Source organism: Sceloporus undulatus, chromosome 5, assembly GCF_019175285.1.
Source record: "Sceloporus undulatus isolate JIND9_A2432 ecotype Alabama chromosome 5, SceUnd_v1.1, whole genome shotgun sequence".
Taxonomy (NCBI): Eukaryota; Metazoa; Chordata; class Lepidosauria; order Squamata; family Phrynosomatidae; genus Sceloporus; species Sceloporus undulatus.
Genome location: NC_056526.1, coordinates 25936992 through 25955844, shown reverse-complemented (window position 1 = coordinate 25955844; position 18853 = coordinate 25936992). Strand labels below are relative to the sequence as shown.

General features: G+C 39.6%; 1 protein-coding gene across 6 annotated transcripts in view; it reads right to left on the bottom strand.

Moving 5' to 3' along the window:
- TRIM24 (tripartite motif containing 24) overlaps positions 1–18853 on the bottom strand; it is a 66937-nt gene that overhangs the window by 25832 nt on the left and 22252 nt on the right. For all 6 annotated transcript variants that reach the window (XM_042468346.1, XM_042468348.1, XM_042468350.1 and 3 more), the window contains exons 2-5: positions 8430–8548; positions 6827–6974; positions 3376–3508; positions 1001–1117 (exon numbers count right to left, since the gene is read on the bottom strand). In XM_042468346.1, coding sequence (XP_042324280.1) covers positions 1001–1117; positions 3376–3508; positions 6827–6974; positions 8430–8548 — 517 coding nt within the window. The remainder of the gene's footprint in view (positions 1–1000; positions 1118–3375; positions 3509–6826; positions 6975–8429; positions 8549–18853) is intronic.

Below are 18853 nucleotides of genomic sequence, written 5' to 3'. Positions count from 1 at the left end.
AAATAATGGTAATAATAATAATAATAATAATATTTTCCCACCTCTCCCAGATGGGTCGAGGCAGGATTCCAATCTAAAAATTACCTACAAACACATCAATAAAATACAGTAACAGTGATAATTCCATTAAAAACTAACACATCATCACATGACAGTGGCGATAAAATTATACAATGATCAAGGAGTGGAGCGATGTGTCTTAGACAAGATCAGGTGGGTAAGCTCACCAGACGAGATCCATCTGAAGTGCCCTCTTAAATGCCTCCAAGGAGTAATAAGATGGATCTCCTCCGGAAGACTATTCCACAATTTCAGAGCAGCTACAGTAAAAGCTCTTTGGGAAGTCGATACAAGAAATATGACAGTAGGAGAAACTAACAAAAACCAAGGAAAAAGAGTAAGCTGAACTGTATATACTCTGACAGGCAAGTTCCAGTTGCTGATGTGAAAAATGAATTGTAATTGAGGAAATGAGAAGGCATGAACACTGGGGTGAGTACGGTTCCCACTCAGATGAGTAATTTGCCTCTAGGAAGTTCAAAGACTGCTCTGAGCAAAATGATTAATATGTGTGTGTTGCAGAGGCCACAAAGAACAGAGATATGTTACTGCACTCATACCCAGCTCTTGGGCATTTGGCTGGCCACTATGGGAACAGAATGTTGTGCTAGATAGGTATAGCTTCTTGTGTTCTTAGGGTAGTTTTAGAAAAGATAAATACAGTTCCACCACTTTACATATGCATTGAACAGCCTCCAAAACATCTTACAGTGTTTCCTGCTAAGCTTACATGTAAACACACTCACGGCCATATATCAAACCTCTGTTTTATTCTGTATTTACTAAAGTAATTTTGTCATAAAACAAAATGAAACCAATTGTTCAAAATATTTTTGTAAAAAAAAAGTTCCATCTACTGAAATCCACAGTATAAGAAACTAAGTTTAGATTTTACATAAAACAACATGATTATTTTGCTATCATAAAATTAGATAAATACCTGTTTTGAATTTGTTCCCCTGTATATTTTATATATTTGTTTTTCTCCATCAGCTTTGTAACAAGTGTATCAATTATCACTTTTTGATTCTGAAAAGCTTCTTCTATAAACTGGTATCTACAATAAGAGAGAAAAATGTCATATAGATAGTAAAAATATTTCACATCTAGCTTTATGCAAATAAACAGGGTAACGTTTATTAAAGTAAAAGTTGCCTTCTCACTGATAAAACATCATGGCAATAAGTAGCCCAGCATAACCCATACATATGTATTAGAACTGAAACCAATCTTGGGTCATCCATCATTTAGAAAAGGACCTGCTTTTCTAACTCGTACTCCTACTCCCCCCTTCCTGTCCCTTTGCTGTTGTTTAAATTGTGAGCTTGTAGCAGAATGGACAAAATTAAAGTTTTTTTTTTTTAAAATTAAAAATTCAAAATTTTTAAAAAAATTCCCTGGTGGCACAGTGGTTAAATGCCTGTGCTGCAGCCACTCACTCACAAACCACAAGGTTGTGAGTTCAATACCAGCCAGAGGTTCAGGGTCGACTCAGTCTGGCATCCTTCTGTAGGTCCCTAAAATGAGTAACCAGCTTGTTGGGGACAATTAGCTTACACATGGCAGACCACTTAGGGAGTGCATAAGAGCACTGATAAGCGGTATAGAAATATACTTGCTATTGCTATCAAGATTTTTCAAAATTAAATGCTTTTTGAGGAAAAATCTATCCAATGATACTTTTCTATTTAAGATACATTATGGTCCAAAGGTTATAAATCATGAAATTGGGATTAGTTTTTAATTAAGTAGAATTAGAATGTATACTCATGTAATATTCATGCAATGTTTACTTTTTTTGGTAAATTAATTCCATTCATCCATTCACATTGTCACAATGTCATGCTCTTCCAGAGGTTTCTGTAAGACTATTGGGCAATTTTCTATCTGGAAGATATTACAACAGATGCTTGGTTTTACAGTTCTCAAAACCGTGAACTTTTGTGTGCAGAGATCACTATCCCACTGTTCTTTAGCAAATCTATGCACTCAGAATTAACCACTTACATCTTAAGTGCTAAGTTTCAAATCATTCAATGAATAGATTGTTGGGAGACTGGGAGTGGAACACATCTGCAGAAGAAGGTAAGTGAGAGGAGGGAACGGAAGCAGTAAAAATGAAAATGAAACCTTTGGAGTAGAATACTCCACATGTCTTTGGATTGTTGTTTTAGTTAAACTAAACTATTAAAATTGTTATTATTAATGATTAGTGTTCTCCTTCCAATAAAATACAGCAGAAAAGTTGTCTAAATATTAATGATTAACCTATTAAAATGGCAATAGTTCACTTCACAGTAATTTCATAATTATCTAACTATGATGTGTTTCTAAAAGCATAGCCAAATCAGTATTTTTTATATAACTGTAAAACTAATCTTAAAAAGTTATTATTCTAAAAAACCTTCATCTGGTTCTAAATATTAAGGTTATACCAGCAAAAATGAATCTTCAGTGATTTTGAGTTGCATAAAATATGTATTAAGCTTTAAATCACACAATTAAATCTAGCCTATCTGAGTAGTGATTGATTGAAATCAAATCTACCCTGACTTGTAGGAAGGGTCTTATCTTCAATATTGGTAAAGCACTTAACTATGTTTAAGGTGCTGCACAGGTGTTGGATAAGTACCTATAGGGAATGTATTATAATTTATCCTGTTCAGCTTATTGCTATTATTGTGTGCTTTCATGTAATTTCTGACTTTAGACAACCCTAAAGAGAACTTATCATGGGGTCTTCTTGGCAGAAAGAGTGTGTCTTGCCCAAGGTGACCTAGTGGGTTTACATGGTTGGGTAATAATTTGAACCCTGGTCTCCTGGTGTCTTAGTTCAATACTCAAACCACTACACCACACTGGCTCTCATATCCAGTTTAAAGCAGGCAAAAATGCTCATCATCTTATGCTGAAAGGACATGTTATGCATATGATTTGTTATATCTGACTTTTTAAGCTGTATGGCGATCATCACCAAGTCCAAAATAAGCTTTCAAAACCTCCAAGAATTTTTGTCTTTGGATTAATCATGCCCCAAATAACAGGTATTAATTTATTTTTTCATTGACAGGGGTGTAAAACAAAATTGTACAGATTTTACAGATTGTTGTAGGAAGCAAAATTATGTCAAATGATTTGATTTACAAAGAACAAAGAAAAAGGATCAAACTGGTCTGAGAAAGTCAGGGGGTCAACATTATCCTTTATCAGGAAGGCCATTACTTAAAAAGCATATTAGGACATTAAGATATTTGTATTTTTGCAATACTTTACTGCTAGGTTCTCTTCCATTTTAGTTACATACAGTTTTAATACCTGTGTTCTTTGTGTTCCAGCAACTGGCAATCTCGGCATGTCAACTTATCACATGTTTCACAATAGAGCTTCAGCTGCTCCTTTTTGTGGTAAGGACAAAATACAGGCCTCTGACTAGTTACACCAACAGCCTCTATAAAGAAAGAAAATCCAACTTTTAGTGGCTATACTAGAATCAAGATAATTACTACTACATTTAGCCAAACTTTTGGTTTTAGAGAAGACTTACCCTGATGCTACCTGGAAGGGCTGGCACCAGAGCTCACTTTGGACTCCAATCAAACTGCTCTGATTCTATTAATGGTGGTTTTGTGCATTGCCACTGCATGTCTTTAGGCGAGATGTAGCATAAATCTCATGCCAGATCTCAGCCAAAATCTTCCAGGATCCGAAATCCCATGAGATTTCGGACAAGACTTTGCAGGCCTATAGGCCTGCACATGTGAAAGCCATCCATTTTTGGCCAACCATCCACAGATTTTCTACAGTTTTAGAATATAAGTTGAGTCTCCCTTATCCTAAATGCTTGGGACCACAGGTGTTTTGGATTTTGGAATACTTGTATTTGCATTTGTTGTTGTTAACTGAGCTCGAGTCAACCACAATTCATAGCAACTCTGTGAATAAGGCCTCTTCAAGACCCCCTATCCTCTACTGCTCTACTTATGTCTTGGAGATTCAGGACCAACAGAATGATTGAGTCTATTGTTCCAGCTTATGGTCGTCCTCTCTTTCTGCTGCCTTCTACCTTCCCTAGCATATTGTCTTTCCTCATGCCTTCTCATAATGTGTCCAAAATTTGACAGCCTCAGTTTTATCATCTTGTCTTCCAAGGAGAGTTCAGGCTTGATCTGTTCAAGAACCCATTTGTTTATGTTATTAGCTGTCCACGGTATCTTCAACACTCTTCTCCAGCACCACATCTCAGATGAACTGAGTTTCTTCCTGTCTGCTTTTTTCACTGTTACACTCTCACATCCATACATGGATGATGGGGAATATAATGACATAGATGATTCTGACTTTAGTGCTCTGTTGTGTATCTTTACAATTTAGGATCTTCTTTAATTCTTTCATGGATGCCCTTTCTGTTCCTAGTATTCTTGTTTCTTGACTGCATATCTTAGACTATTGACTGTTCCTCCTATCTTCACTCCTCCTTCTAAGTCTAAAGCTGCTCTTCGTATAGTATTTTCTGTATAAAAGTTGAACAGGTAGCATGATAGAATGCAGCCTTGCCAATCAAAAACCATTCTGTTTCTCCACATTTTGGTCTAACCGTTGTCTCTTGTCCTAAGTACAGATTTCTCATCAAATGTAGTGGCACTCCCATATCTTTAAGAGTGTATCATATTTCTTTTTGATCTATGCAGTCAAAGGCTTTGTATATATGTACAAAAGGAGGTATCTTGGAGATGGGGCCAAAGATTTAAAATGCATTTATGTTTCATATAAACCTTATACACATAGCCTGAAGGTAATTCTTTAAAATACTTGTCACTATCTCAGTCACCTATAAAAAATAGAATTCTAGATGAGAGATACTCAATCTTAGCTGAATATTACTGCCTAAAAATAAGAATGTTCTTCTCACTCACACCATCATCATTACCACCACCAATGCAATCTGCCTAACCTATATAGGAACACTGGCACTGTACTGTACTGCATTGTCTATCCAAATTAGGAGAGAAAAAATGAATAAAAGTGACAAAGTTCAAGTCTCAGCATCCTAAATTCAAGCCATGAAAATCTAAGTGGAAGGGGCATATGCAAACATTTAGAAAACAATTTAATATATAATCAGGTAATGCTTAAATGTGTCCCATGGTTCAATAACCTACAGTATGAGGTTATACAAGTTAACTTTAAAAAATTATTTTCAGAATCAGAGCTTTACCTGTTCACATTCAGAGCATGTAATACATCTCTCTGTGCTCTGAATTTGTAAAGGCAAATGAAGGTTTGATTTCACGCAATCATCTTTTCCTGGCTAAAATCAACGTTAGTCCCCACTGAAATGAATGGGATGTGAATTGCCACTGATTTCAATGGGTATGTCTCACTGTGACTAACATTTGACTTTGCACTGCATCTTTATATAGTACTGAAAAATAGATATGTCTCAATTTTTAACGGACATTAAATGGATATCAGACATCTGTCCTTCAGTCCACAGAGGGACAGTGAATTCTGTGCATACTACAATGTGCATTAGCAAAAATTTCCTCAAATAAGGAGTCCTGGTGGTGCGGTGGTTAAATGCCTGTACTGCAACCACTCACTCACAAACCACAAGGTTATTGAGTTCAATACCAGCCAGGGGCTCTGGGTCAACTCAGCCAGGCTTCCTTCGGTAGGTTGCTACAAAGCTTGTTGGGCTTACACTTTGTAAACCGCTTAGTACATCGGCAAGAGGTATAGAAATGTACTTGCTATTGTTAAATACAGAAAGGATCCTACCTCTTAAACGTAGAAAAGAACAGATTTACTAGATGGATTTTCTATTGTTCAAGGGTGAAAACAATCTTTGGTCTAATTGGGCAGCGGCCTCATGCAGTGTCAAAATACAGCCTAAAGTATAAGAACTTGGCAGACCCTGACTCTGAGCAGATTTGACTCATCTAACAAGAGTAGACTTGCTGACTGAGTTAAAATCAGCCTCTGAAGCAATGTTGGAAAGCATCAGTTTTCAGTTGACTAGGCATATTTGTTTTCCTATTCTATTGACTTTAACAAGCAAAATTCTAAAAAGGGAATACATTTTCCAAAAACAATTACTCCATTCTTCCATGCTAGATCTTGTCTGTGATGTTTAAAATATAAGAATGGAACCAATACTGAAGTTGTGAACATTGGTAATATTATTTTAAGAATGTAAAATATGTGAGAAAGCCCTGTTACAGCAAATCCAAGGTTGGTCCTATAAAGTTGTTGTTTCTAACAGTTTCTGGAGATAAAAATGTGACACAAACTCTCTCACTGCTCCTCTGTCCAATATTCACAGAATTAGCTAACTAGAGCTAAGGACTTGAGTGCAGCTTTGGCTCAGCTTCTGGCCTCTTAAGATGAATGTGTCATTTAAACAGCATACCTCCAAAGTGACACGAAGCAGCTTTATTTTGGCCTGTCTCTTCGGGCCCTAAGTTACTTCATGAATAACTAAGAGTTATTCAATCCTATGGTTACTTACATTAAAGTGAACCACAGTTAATTCAAATTTCCTTTTAAATATACAGAGGAATTGGGCCGCATATGGACTACAGAATGACCTAGAACATACTGGTTGTCCGAAGTCTAACTGAACTCAGCTGATTTCAGTAGTCAACTCTGATGTGAATTCAAAGGTGAAAGAAATCAAACAGGGTTATATATCTCAATGGAAAACCAAGTTTGGCCTGAATTTTAAAAATATCAAGCACATTTGATCAGTAAGTAGAAGCCCTTTTACCTGGAGACACCTCCTCTTTCTGTCTGACTGTATGGTCCTTTGTGAATTTCACCCGCTGATGAGCTCGGATGCAGGTTTTACATAGCCACTCAACACACTCCACACAAAAACCATTGGCTTCTGCATTGTCTTCACAGCTTGTACAAACCTAGAAAAATTAGGAAAACCTTGAAATAAATCAGCATTTTCACTTTCACTGGCATCATTGGAAGCAGCAAGGGAAGTCAGGCAAGGAACAGAACTGTGCATGCATCAGACATTCATCTTTTCCCCCATAGACATTTACTCAGCAATTTTTTCTTTAACACTGATGCTACTACAGCAGTATGAAACAACATTTCAAGTGGGAACCAAATCAAAACACATAAAGCTGACCTCAAGTTACATAGCATTCTCACGCAAACATGGTTATTAAACATCACTTGAAGTCATTCCACCAAAATAGAATTAAAAATGTAAATGTAAAACTACTGTACTTTTCAACCTAACAAAGGGAATACACAATCAAAGCACACCTAACAGATGGCAAAACCGCCGAAGAAGAAGACTCTACTACACTTCAAGACAGCATACTGTACTGTTGAACAGCTCTTACTATCAGGAAGTTCTTCTGAATATTGAAGTGTAATCTCTTTTCCTGTAGCTTGAATCCACTGTAACGCATCCCTGTTCTATGGAGCTGCATTAAACAAACTTGCTCCATCTTCAGTAAGACATCCTTTAAAATATTTAAATAGGGCTATCATATAACCTCTTAACATTTCTCTTCTCCAGGCTAAATATACACAGCTCCCTAAATCTCTCCTCACATGACATGGTTTCCAAACCATATATTAGATTATAAACAGCAACAAAAAAATTATGGGACACAGCTAAATGGATGCTCTGCAAATCCACATTATAAGAGATTAGGATTACACTTCAAATTTTGCTAAAACTAAAATGCTTCAATTAAGAAAAGAAAAGCTGTACTTAGGTGATTTGCCTAAGGCTAGTTATAGGGAATTCACAACTCCCTTCTACAATAGTTCCAATGGCTAACAGTTCATTTTGCTGCATGATTCGAAGTGCTGATTAAGTCCCATAAAATACTATATGGCTTGAGTCCAGGTTATCTGAAGGAATGTTATGACGCAGTCTGGATTTTGAAATCTTCAGAAAGCCTTCTTTCCTTCCCAATATCCTCACAGATATATTTGGTGGAAACACAGGAAAAGATCTATCTTGGTGATGGCTTCCAAGCTCTGGAACTCCTTTCTAGGCTAGATGGCACCCACTACAGTGACCTCTTGTCTATATGCCTTTGGAAACTGACTGAGTTTTTAATGTGTTGCATTTTCATCTCATGTGATTTAGAACACAAAGTAAAATCAGACTGAGTTAGTACATGGGTAAGAGACTATCAGGTAATACCAGAAATATTTAGGTAGGACTAGGAAAGAAACCTGCTAAATTTCAAAGAACTGATCCCAGCCAGAACTGGCAATAATCGTAGACAGACTAATGGCTTTAATTCAGTAAGGCAACTTCCTATGTTTCTGAGAACATTTCTATTGTATTGTCACAGTAAATTAATAATCAGCAGTATACATCCAATACACACCTGATTTGACTTCTCCACTGTGCTACTGGGAACTTCAGCAGTATCTTTCACAAAGATGTTATCAATAATATGTCTTTCTGCACACTCCTGGCCACAAATTGGGCAACGAACAACACCAACTGGTAAGAAAGAAAGAACAAGATACATTACTGAAATTGCAAGTTGTTTATTCATTAATACATTTTGAAAAGCCCTCTACCATTTTTCTTCTATTTTCTAGCAGCAACAATATCTCGCTCTCCTTACTCATCTCACTGCTACTCTAAACTGGGGACTATTCTTATTCTTTTCTTTTATGTATTTCTGTATCGCACTGCAGTCTACAAGGACTTCCAAGGACAAATGAAAACCGATTAAAAAAATAAAAAGATCAACCTGGTTTAAACCAACCAACCCTGGCTAATCAAGTCAAAATTAACTGTCTTCAGTCCTCCCCAATTTTTGAAAGCCCGTCTTCAGGAAACATTAATAAAAACACCTCAAGATCTAGGTTTTTCCTCTTTTGCTGTACTCTTAGCATTTTCTTTAATAACCCACTTTTGTTTTATCCACAGATTCAAGCTTCCACAGCTTTTAATAACCCATCTTTGTTTTCAGCTGTCAGACCCCATTTTACCACACTTTCCACAATTTGTTATAACTTCTGTGAGAACTTCTCGACAGATTACACCTATCAAAATTCATCACACAGAGCTATTTTGCTTTTCTCCATATCACTAAAATATTTTAAGATAGTAGAAATGGCAGGAACACTGAAGTTACAACTGGAAGATGGAAAAAGCCTGGAACTCCTGAAAGCTTCAGCATTTTAGGCATGATTAAATTAGATATTACAAGTCTCCTGTGCAAGTTCCTTAAGGATGTTTCTCTTCCAAAGATTCTGAATTTACTTTCTGACACCCAGGATATAACTTAAGGAAAATAATGTTCAGAACTGTATTCTTTACAGTCAACACGAAAAGCATAATAGTAATAATAATAACCATGCTTGCAGTGTTTTCTTGCCAGATGTACCCTTATGCAATTTACACACGAATCAGTAATTCTACACTTAATGACAAATAAACCATGCTTGTTATTATGAAGAATGCTGGATATTATTCAGAATTTATACATCAAGTACAGTGAGTATCTGAAACAAAATACTTTCCATCTATGATTTAACTTTAATGCCATGCCAACCAAAACCAAGTACAAGGGATTCCCATTTCTTAAGTATCAGTGACAAACAAACATAATTGGATCATCTTCCCACTCTCATATGTGCTCATTCATTTACTATTCTTTATTCTATAAAATCTTCATACTTGTCCAGACTAGTAACTGTCTCCGGAAAGAGAGTGCTGCACTTGTTCTCTGTACAATACAGTGGGCACTCAGTATCCACTGGGGTTTGGTTCCAGGACCTCCCGTGGACAACAAAATCCATGGACACTCAAGTCTCATTAAATACAATGGCATAGTAAAATGGTGTCCCTTATATAAAATGGTAAAATCAAGGTTGGTTTTTCAGAATTTATATAATTTTAAAAAATATTTTCAAGCTATGGATGCTTGAATCTGTGGATAAAAAATTCATGGATACAGAGGGCCACTTTAAATTAAAATGGCAAACCATTTTAACTCTTTAGATTACTGAAATACTATCCTTGGTTTGCCATGGGTATCAATCAATGACATTTAAAATTACTTTCTTTAAAATAAACAGTTTAATTTTTTAAAACGCTGAGCACATCTTTGAAAGATTGATTTAAAATGAAACTTCATTTTAAAAACATCCATCTTTCAGCCTAAAAGAACAATACTTTTATGCAGTTTAAAATGAACATAAACAGAGTGCTCAGAATAATGTACAACATAAAGAAGTATAGGTATGACAAGATACATGCATTAATTTCACAATTGTTTCCTGTGTCTCTAATCAGAAACAGTTACGCCAAGTTAAGTCAATGAGGGCAACATGACCAATGATTTTGGGACATGATTACATATTATGATGGCTTTGTTCACCCCTGGTTTAGTGGCAAGCCAATATATTTTAAAATTGTACAATGGAAATATTACAGGTTGTCTTTCTGAAATATCTAAAATATTACCCAAAATATGTGTGGTTGAAAAAGTGACAACTCTCCTTTCGAAATTCAATGTATACACAAAATATTTAATATACTATGCATAAAAATATTTTCAGGCTATGTGTATGAAGTATATGAAATATAAATCAATTCTCTGTGTTGATTTGGGTCTCATCTCCAAGATATCTCATTGTGTACATATATGTAAATTCCAAAAGCTAAAACACTTCTGGTATCAAGCGTTTTGGATAAGAAAGACTCAATCTCTAATTAGAAAATGAAGTGTTAGCAAATTAGTAGAAGTAATTGAGAAATTTAAGAAGTTATCTGGCCTTATAATAAATATGCAAAAATCAGAAATATTGTTCCTAAATACCAAATGGGAGGAACAAAGGAAAATAAAAATTACTACTGGTTTAAAGTTAGGGATAAAGAAGATGAGGTATTTGGGAGTAACTTTAACCAAAACTTTGAATAAGATAGTACAAGACAACTATAATCAGTTATGGAAAAAGATAAATAAAAAAATTAATAAATGGCCAACTAAAAAATGGAATATGCCTACAAAAGTAAGGATGTTTAAAATGATATTACCCAAATTTCTATATTCATATCAAACAATTCCAGTAAGGATCCCCACAAAAACAATAAAAGAATGGGATAGAACAATTAAAAGATGTGTTTCGGGCAATAAAAAAACCTAGATTTACAAACACACTAATTTATGGCCATCAAGAAAGAGGCTGAGGTATCCCCTCTTTAGAGATATATTTTGAAGCAACCCAAATGAAAAGCATCTTAAAATTTGAATATGAAAGGGAAAAGAAATGGATAAGGCTAGAAAGGTCAATAAATAAAATGGAACACAGCTCAGATTGAGTGGACAGAAGCATAAAGGTAATCTGATTGGCCCCTTGAGTGTAACTAAACAAATCTGGGAAAGTTGGCAAAACACAATGATAAATGGAAATTTTAAATGGTTTCCTATAGAAAATTTGAATACAAGCAATAATGATGACTTAGGGAGAATACTTTTAAAAAATGAAGGTATTAAAGTTATAGGTGGCCTGCATGACAAAGAGGGCAACCCATATGGGATTGACAGACTCACCAACTTAATTGGAAAGATGTATTGGGTCCATGCAGCTGGAATTAATAAACTGCTACAGGATATAGTTAAAAATATGAAGGAAAATAACCTAACACCATTGGAGAAGATCATCAAAAAGATGTTAAATGAACCCAAGGGTATTATTGGATTTATATAAAGAGTAATATTAGAGTATCAGTTTAAAATCATAGATATTTTGAAAGGAGTTTGGGAAAGAGATTTAAATTTAACAAGCAAAGATATACAATTGTGGATACAAGAGGTTAAGAGAAACAAGCACACTAGAATAAAAGAGTAACAGATGAAATTAATAGGGCAATGGTACAGGACCCCTTCTCAATTAGCACTTTTCAATAAAAATCTATCAGCTAAATGTTGGCAATGCAGTGGGTCCAAGGGTTTTTACATGCATATGTGGTGGGATTGTCCGTGTGTTCAGAAGTTTTGGGGTGAAGTGATAAGAGAGATTAATAAAATTATAAGCAAGGATGTTCATTTGAGCAAAAAGAATTGCATAACATTATATATGAAGAATAAGGGACTGAAGAATAATGAAGAGAAAGTAATAAAGTATATATTAAAAGCAACACAGGATGGAAAGAAAGTAAAAACTGGAACTTCACCAAGGTAGATAAGTATTTGTCAGATAACTTGTTGTTCGATATTATTAGAGATAGAAGATTAAAATATACCGGAGAAAGTAAAGTAGAAGCTTGGAATTTGGGTAGGGAAATCCTGCTGGAGAAAGTTAAAGGGAATACAGAGTACAATGGAGTCAATAATGTAATTAAATCCCACATATTGAATGTTAGGTACTAATTGTAAAGAGTGTATTGATTCTAAACTCTATCAAGCCATGTGGGAGGGGGGAGGTGGAACAGGGAATGGAGCATATGCAACATTGTTTGTATATATGTTAAAATAATTTAATAAAGACTTTATTAAAAAATTTAAAAAAATAATTAGAAAATGAGAACTCAATTTAATTTAACAACGTAAAACAATATTTTTATATTTGGTTTAAGATCACAGCATCACCCAGGTTTACTTGACTGCAAGTCCAGCTGAATTCAGTTGGACTACCCTCTGAGTAGAGCCAGTGAGGCATAGTGGTTTGAGTGCTGGACTAGAACTCTGGAGACCAGGGTTCAACTCCTGCTCAGCCATGAAACCCACTATGTTACTTTGGGTAAATCATATGCTCTCAGCCTTGAGGGAAGGCAATGGCAAACAAATCTTGCCAAGAAAACCCTGTGACAGGTTTGTCTTAGGATTACCTTAAGTTGGAAATGAATTGAAGTCTCACAACACACAACCTCTGAGTAAATGTGTAGAATTATGTTATAGATTACTCCATTTAAATCACTTCATGCAGTATAAACAAGCAATAATAACCTTACTGGTTAATGCATCTTACATAATATACACTATGAGAGTAGCCTGTGCACAAAATATTTAGAGCAAACATACTTAAAATAACTACGTTTGCATACAGTACTATCATCAGAAGGATTTTGTGAATACTCAATGTGGCTTTTCTATATAGTGAAAAAGTACTGCAGACTACTTCACAGACTGTCAAAAAAGCAAACAAGACAAGAAAATGTTGGACGTTTGCTTTATAAAAATGTTTTAAAAAATTAAACAACACAGAGGAGCCTTGTAACCTATCTAAAAGTGGAATTGCTGCTCCTGGAGACTTACAGGAGAGGCAATTCAGTATTCATAGTTTTTTGTGGGTTTTTCGGGCTATGTAGTCATGTTGTAGAAGAGTTTATTTCTGACATTTCACCAGCATCTGTGGCTGGCATTTTCATCCTCTCAAGATGCCAGCCACAGATGCTGGCGAAACATTAGGAATAAACCCTTCTAGAACATGACTATATAGCCCAAAAACCCACAAAAACTATGGATGCTGGCCAAGCCTGGGGAGCCTTGCTCATTAATTACCAGAGAAAATTGGCCCTTGGAACCACTGGAGTAGCCCAGTTCTCATGCATAAATAATACTGGTGTAAGTACTGAGCCAGGTGGATCATCAAATGCTTATTGAACCCCAAAATGGAGTTCACATGTCAAATTGTTACTCCTTGAGTCCAAACAGCTACAAAGAATTGAAACCACATCAGAGCAAGTTGAAACATATCAAGCAAACCAAAAGAAATAAATTTGAAAAAATGATTATATTCCTGTTACAGTAATCAAGCAACCTTAGAATTCTGTTATTGAGATGGTTATGAAGAAGTTCAGATTAAGTATACATCACTTTGCCCTAAAACCATTTGTTCTTCTCCATATATGTTTAAGCATATACAGTGTATCATTTACCAGCTGTATTCATAACAGCATGCTTCTTCAAAAATACCAAATCAGAAAAATTGAAAGAAAAGTAGTAGAATGTCTTTCTAAAGCACAGGACTGAAGAACCCTTTCCAGCCCAGTGGACAAATTCCAGTTTAAGGAGGACTTGGGGTGGGGGGGCTGCATTCCAGAAGAGTGTGAGGCTACGGGCACAGAACAAGCCTAAAAGAAAAAGGTGGCATCTGGTTTGAAGTCTCTCCAATATGCCCCAGTGCAACAGCTTTCACACCTGTGAAACTTTGCCAGATTGCAAACAAAAGAGGAGGCTGACCAAAAGGGAGAAGGGTCCGGAAACCATGCCTTATGAGAGACTTAAGGAGTTGGGTATGTTTAGCCTGGGGAAGAGAAGGTTAAGAGGTGATATGAAAGCCCTGTTTAAGTATTTGAAGTGGTTTCTCACAGAGGATGGAGCAAGCTTGTTTTCTGCTGCTCCAGAGAATAGGACCCGGAACAATGGATGCAAGCTAGAGGAAAAGAGATTCAATCTAAACATTAGAAGGAACTTCCTGAGAGTAAGAGCTGTTTGACAGTGGAACACACTCCCTCAGGAAGTGGTGGAGTCTCCTTCCTTGAAAGTCTTTAAACAGAGGCTGGGTGGCCATTATTATTTATTATTATCAGTCTGACAGTCAGTCTGGCTTGTGGCAGTCAAGCGTTCATAGCGACGTCACTTTTTGATCCTTCGATGTCGGCTTTTCCTATCATAGTGAAGCAGAATTCACCAAATGTTGGATTCTTCACCCACTAATAGGGAACGTGAGCTGGGATTAGACAGTCATGAGACAGGTTAGTTTTACTCTACTGATGAATCATTATTGCAATAGTAATCCTGCTCAGTGCGAGAGGAACTGCAGGTTCAATTATTTGGTGTATGTGTTTGCCTGAGGAGCCAATGGAGTGAAGCTACCATCTGTGGGATTATGATTATCATTTATTTGTATAGGGCCATAAATTTTATATGGCCCTTTACAGAACAATCTGTTGGGACTGCTTTGCTTGTGAGTTCCTGTATGGCAGGGGGTTGGACTGGATGGCCCTTGTTGTCTCTTCCAACTCTATGATTCTATGACACTATGAAAAGATCCTGCACCATATGAAGCCTTTTCTTTTTTCCCTTTTTTTAAATTATAATTTTTATATAGTCCATGAAGGCTTTTCAGCATGCAAACAAAAACATATTTCAGTAGACAGCCTTCCCATGGTTTAAACAGGTCCTTAGATCTGACCACAGAACTTTAAACAGGTCTTGAGATCTGATCGCATATCAAGTTTTTTTCCATTTTTTTATTATAATAATAATAATAATAAAATCTTTATTTGTATCCCGCCCTTCCAAACGATCAGGGCGGCTTACAATGATGCAGCAAGTGCAAGCAAAATACAAAGGTTAAAAACATATACACAACAACAACAATAATCTAAAAAACAACAATAAAAGCCCCTTAGCCCAACCTCATGGCCACGGAAGAGGAGGGAGGCCCACAGGATATTTAATGGGGGAATGCCTGCTTGAATAGGAAGGTTTTGAGGTCCTTCCTAAATTGGGCCAGGGTGGTAGATGAGCGGAGCTCCGTGGGCAGCGTGTTCCAAAGGGCTGGGGCAGCTGTGGAAAAGGCCCTTCTCGAAGTGGAAGCTAACCTGGCCCCAGGCACCTTCAGTAATTGCTGCCCAGATGTTCTGAGGGTGCGAGGCGGAATGTACGGGGAGAGGCGGTCCTTTAGGTATCCTGGGCCCAAGCCATTTAGGGCTTTATAGGTAATAACCAACGCCTTATATTGAGCTCGGAAGTGGATGGGCAGCCAATGAAGATCTTTTAGCACAGGTGTTATGTGGCTGGTCCTGGATACGCCAGTGACCAGCCGGGCTGCCATATTCTGTACCATTTGCAGCTTCCGAGTTTGGTATAAGGGTTGCCCCATGTAGAGTACGTTGCAGAAATCCAGTCTCGAAGTTACCAGAGCATGTACAACAGTTTCTAGGTCCCCCTGGGCCAGGTATGGGCGCAGCTGGCGAATCAGCCGAAGCTGATAACAGGTGCTCTTGACCGTCGCATTCACCTGAGCAGTCAGGTGAAGCGACGAGTCAAGAAGCACCCCCAGACTGCGCACGGAGTCCTTCACAGGGAGCGTGACCCCGTTCAGGACAGGTGGAACCACCGCCATTCCTGGACCAGGGGAACCTATCACTAGTACCTCTGTTTTCTCTGGATTTAGTTTGAGTCGGTTTTTCCTCATCCAGCCCATTACTGACTCCAGACAGGCCACAAGAGGAGAGACGCCATCCCCAGTCACTGCATCAGTCGGAGACATAGAGAAATGATTTGGGTGTCATCAGCGTACTGATAACCCCGCGCCCCATGTCTCCGGATGATCTCTCCCAGCGGTTTCATGTAAATGTTAAATAGCATGGGAGACAGAATGGCTTCTTGAGGGACCCCGGTTTTAAGGGCCCGCTCGCTGGAGCACACGTCTCCCAGCTGCACCATCTGGGACCTCCCAGAGAGGTAGGACCGGAACCACTGGAGCACAGTGCCCCCGACTCCCACCTCAGCCAGGCGCCCCAGAAGGATACCATGGTCTATGGTATCGAAAGCCGCTGAGATGTCCAAGAGCACCAGCAGGGACACGCTTCCCCTGTCAATGCCCAGACGGAGATCATCGACCAAGGCGACCATGGCTGTCTCAACCCCGTGACCCGCCCGGAAGCCAGTTTGAAATGGGTCCAGATAATCCGTTTCATCCAAGACCGCCTGAAGCTGGATCGCAACCGCCCTCTCGATCACCTTTCCCAAAAATGGTAGCAGCGAGACAGGCCGATAATTATTATGAACCAGGGGGTCGAGGGAGGGCTTTTTTAGGATCGGTTTTACAATGGCCAATTTGAGATCCGATGGAAATTGCCCATCCCTCAAAGATGTATTAATTATCCAGCGTAACAATAGCGTTACCACCGGTCCCCCCTGGGCCGCTAACCATGAGGGACAGGGATCAAGAGAGCAGGTTGTTTTCCGAACACTTCCGAGGATCTTGTCCACATCCTCGGTACTCACCAACTCAAACTGATCCAGTGTAACATAGTCCACGGAGGCTCTGGACACTTCTACCCTAGGTTCTGCCATAATGTCGGCGTTCAGACCTTCGCTTATACGAGAAGTTTTATCCACAAAAAAGTCGTTAAACAAGTCACAGCAGGCCTTAGAAGGTTCAAGGATCTGGTTCAGGGCGGGAGGGAGCTGAGTTAGCTCCCTGACCACCCTGAACAACTCTGCCGGACGCGACTCCGCGGACGCAATACGAGCACCATAGAACGAGTTCTTTGTTGCTCGTATTGCCTCTCCGTAGTCCTTTAACAGTTGGTCTAGGAGAGTCTTGTCATTTAAGCAAAGGTGTTTCCGCCAACGGTACTCTAGCCGTCTCAGAACCCGCTTCCTCGCCCGGAGATCTTCCGTATACCAGGGCTTACGTTTGGAAGCGGGCCTGAGAGGGCACTTGGGAGCGATTCTGTGTATAGCCCCAGAGAGACCGGTATTCCAAATACCGGTAAGGGCATCAACAGAGTCGCCGTCATTTCCAACCGTGAGCCCCTCTAAGGCTTCTTGGAACCTCTCAGGTTCCATCAGCCTTCGAGGGTGGACCATCCTAACTGGTCCACCACCCCCTGGGGGGATCTGGGTAGAAGCCTTGATTTTCGCCTCTACCAGGAAGTGATCCGTCCATGACAAGGGGGAAATATTGGCTATTTCCACCCACGGATTTTCCGCCTCCGAACAGAAGACCAAATCGAGAGTATTACCCGCACAATGCGTAGGACCCTGTATCAGCTGGGACAGGACCATGGCCGCCATGGTCTCCATGAATTCCCGAGCCGCACCGGATGGAACATAGCTGGCCGTGAGGGAGATGTTGAAGTCGCCCAGGACAAGAAGCCTGGGCGTCTCCAACATCAGCTCAGAGACCAGCTGTGTCAGCTCGTTAAGGGAGTCCGCTAATGCACGGGGTGGCCGATACACTAACAGAATCCCTAGACTGTCCCTAGCCTTCAGGGTCAGGTAAATACACTCGATATAGGAGGTCTGTCGGATGTGGTTCCTGGTGAGGGACACGGTGTTCCTATGTACCAAGGCCACACACCCCCCTCGCCCACCTAACCTGCGCTGGTCCTTCACCGAGTACCCGGCAGGCAGGGCCTGAGCCCACACGGCATCCCCTTCAGGCCCCAGCCAGGTCTCGGTAATGCAAGCCAGGTCACACTTAGAGTCCTCCAGGAGGTCCTGGAGGATGTGGGCTTTGTTGTTAATAGACCTGGCATTGCACAGGAGCAGCGACAGGGTTTGTGGCACGGTTGGAGAGACCCTCAGGTCCTTTAGGTTGGGAGGGGGACAGGAAGGCGAGATAGATATGATGCATCTATCTCGCCTTCCCCTGGAACTGAAGTCCCTTCTCCCACCGCCATACCTCCCCCTGCCCCACACTACCTCTATTGGGGCTCCGCCCACCAAGGTGTTATCCCCGGCCCAGGCATCCCCCGCATCCCTATCCTCCCCCCACCCTTCTATGGCTGTTAAAGGAGCAGAGGTAAGCCACTGCAGGCATCCTCTGCTCCCGGGCTATTCTAAGCCTCCTACACCCGCTGAGACTGCGCAACTGCGCAAATACGCAGCGGTGGAGCTCCCCAAGTCCGTGGGCGGCACTCCCGGGGCGGTGCGCAGATGCGCACCTCCGACACCCCGGGAGGAGGCCGCCCGGCAAGAGGCGCAGTCCCAGCAACGGCGGCGGCGTCGGTGGTCCTTGGCGAGGAGGCGGAGGGGGGCGTGTCAGGGAGGGACCGGTTACCCGGCTTTTGTACCCGCCTCTCTCACAGGCGGGCTCCTCCCAAACT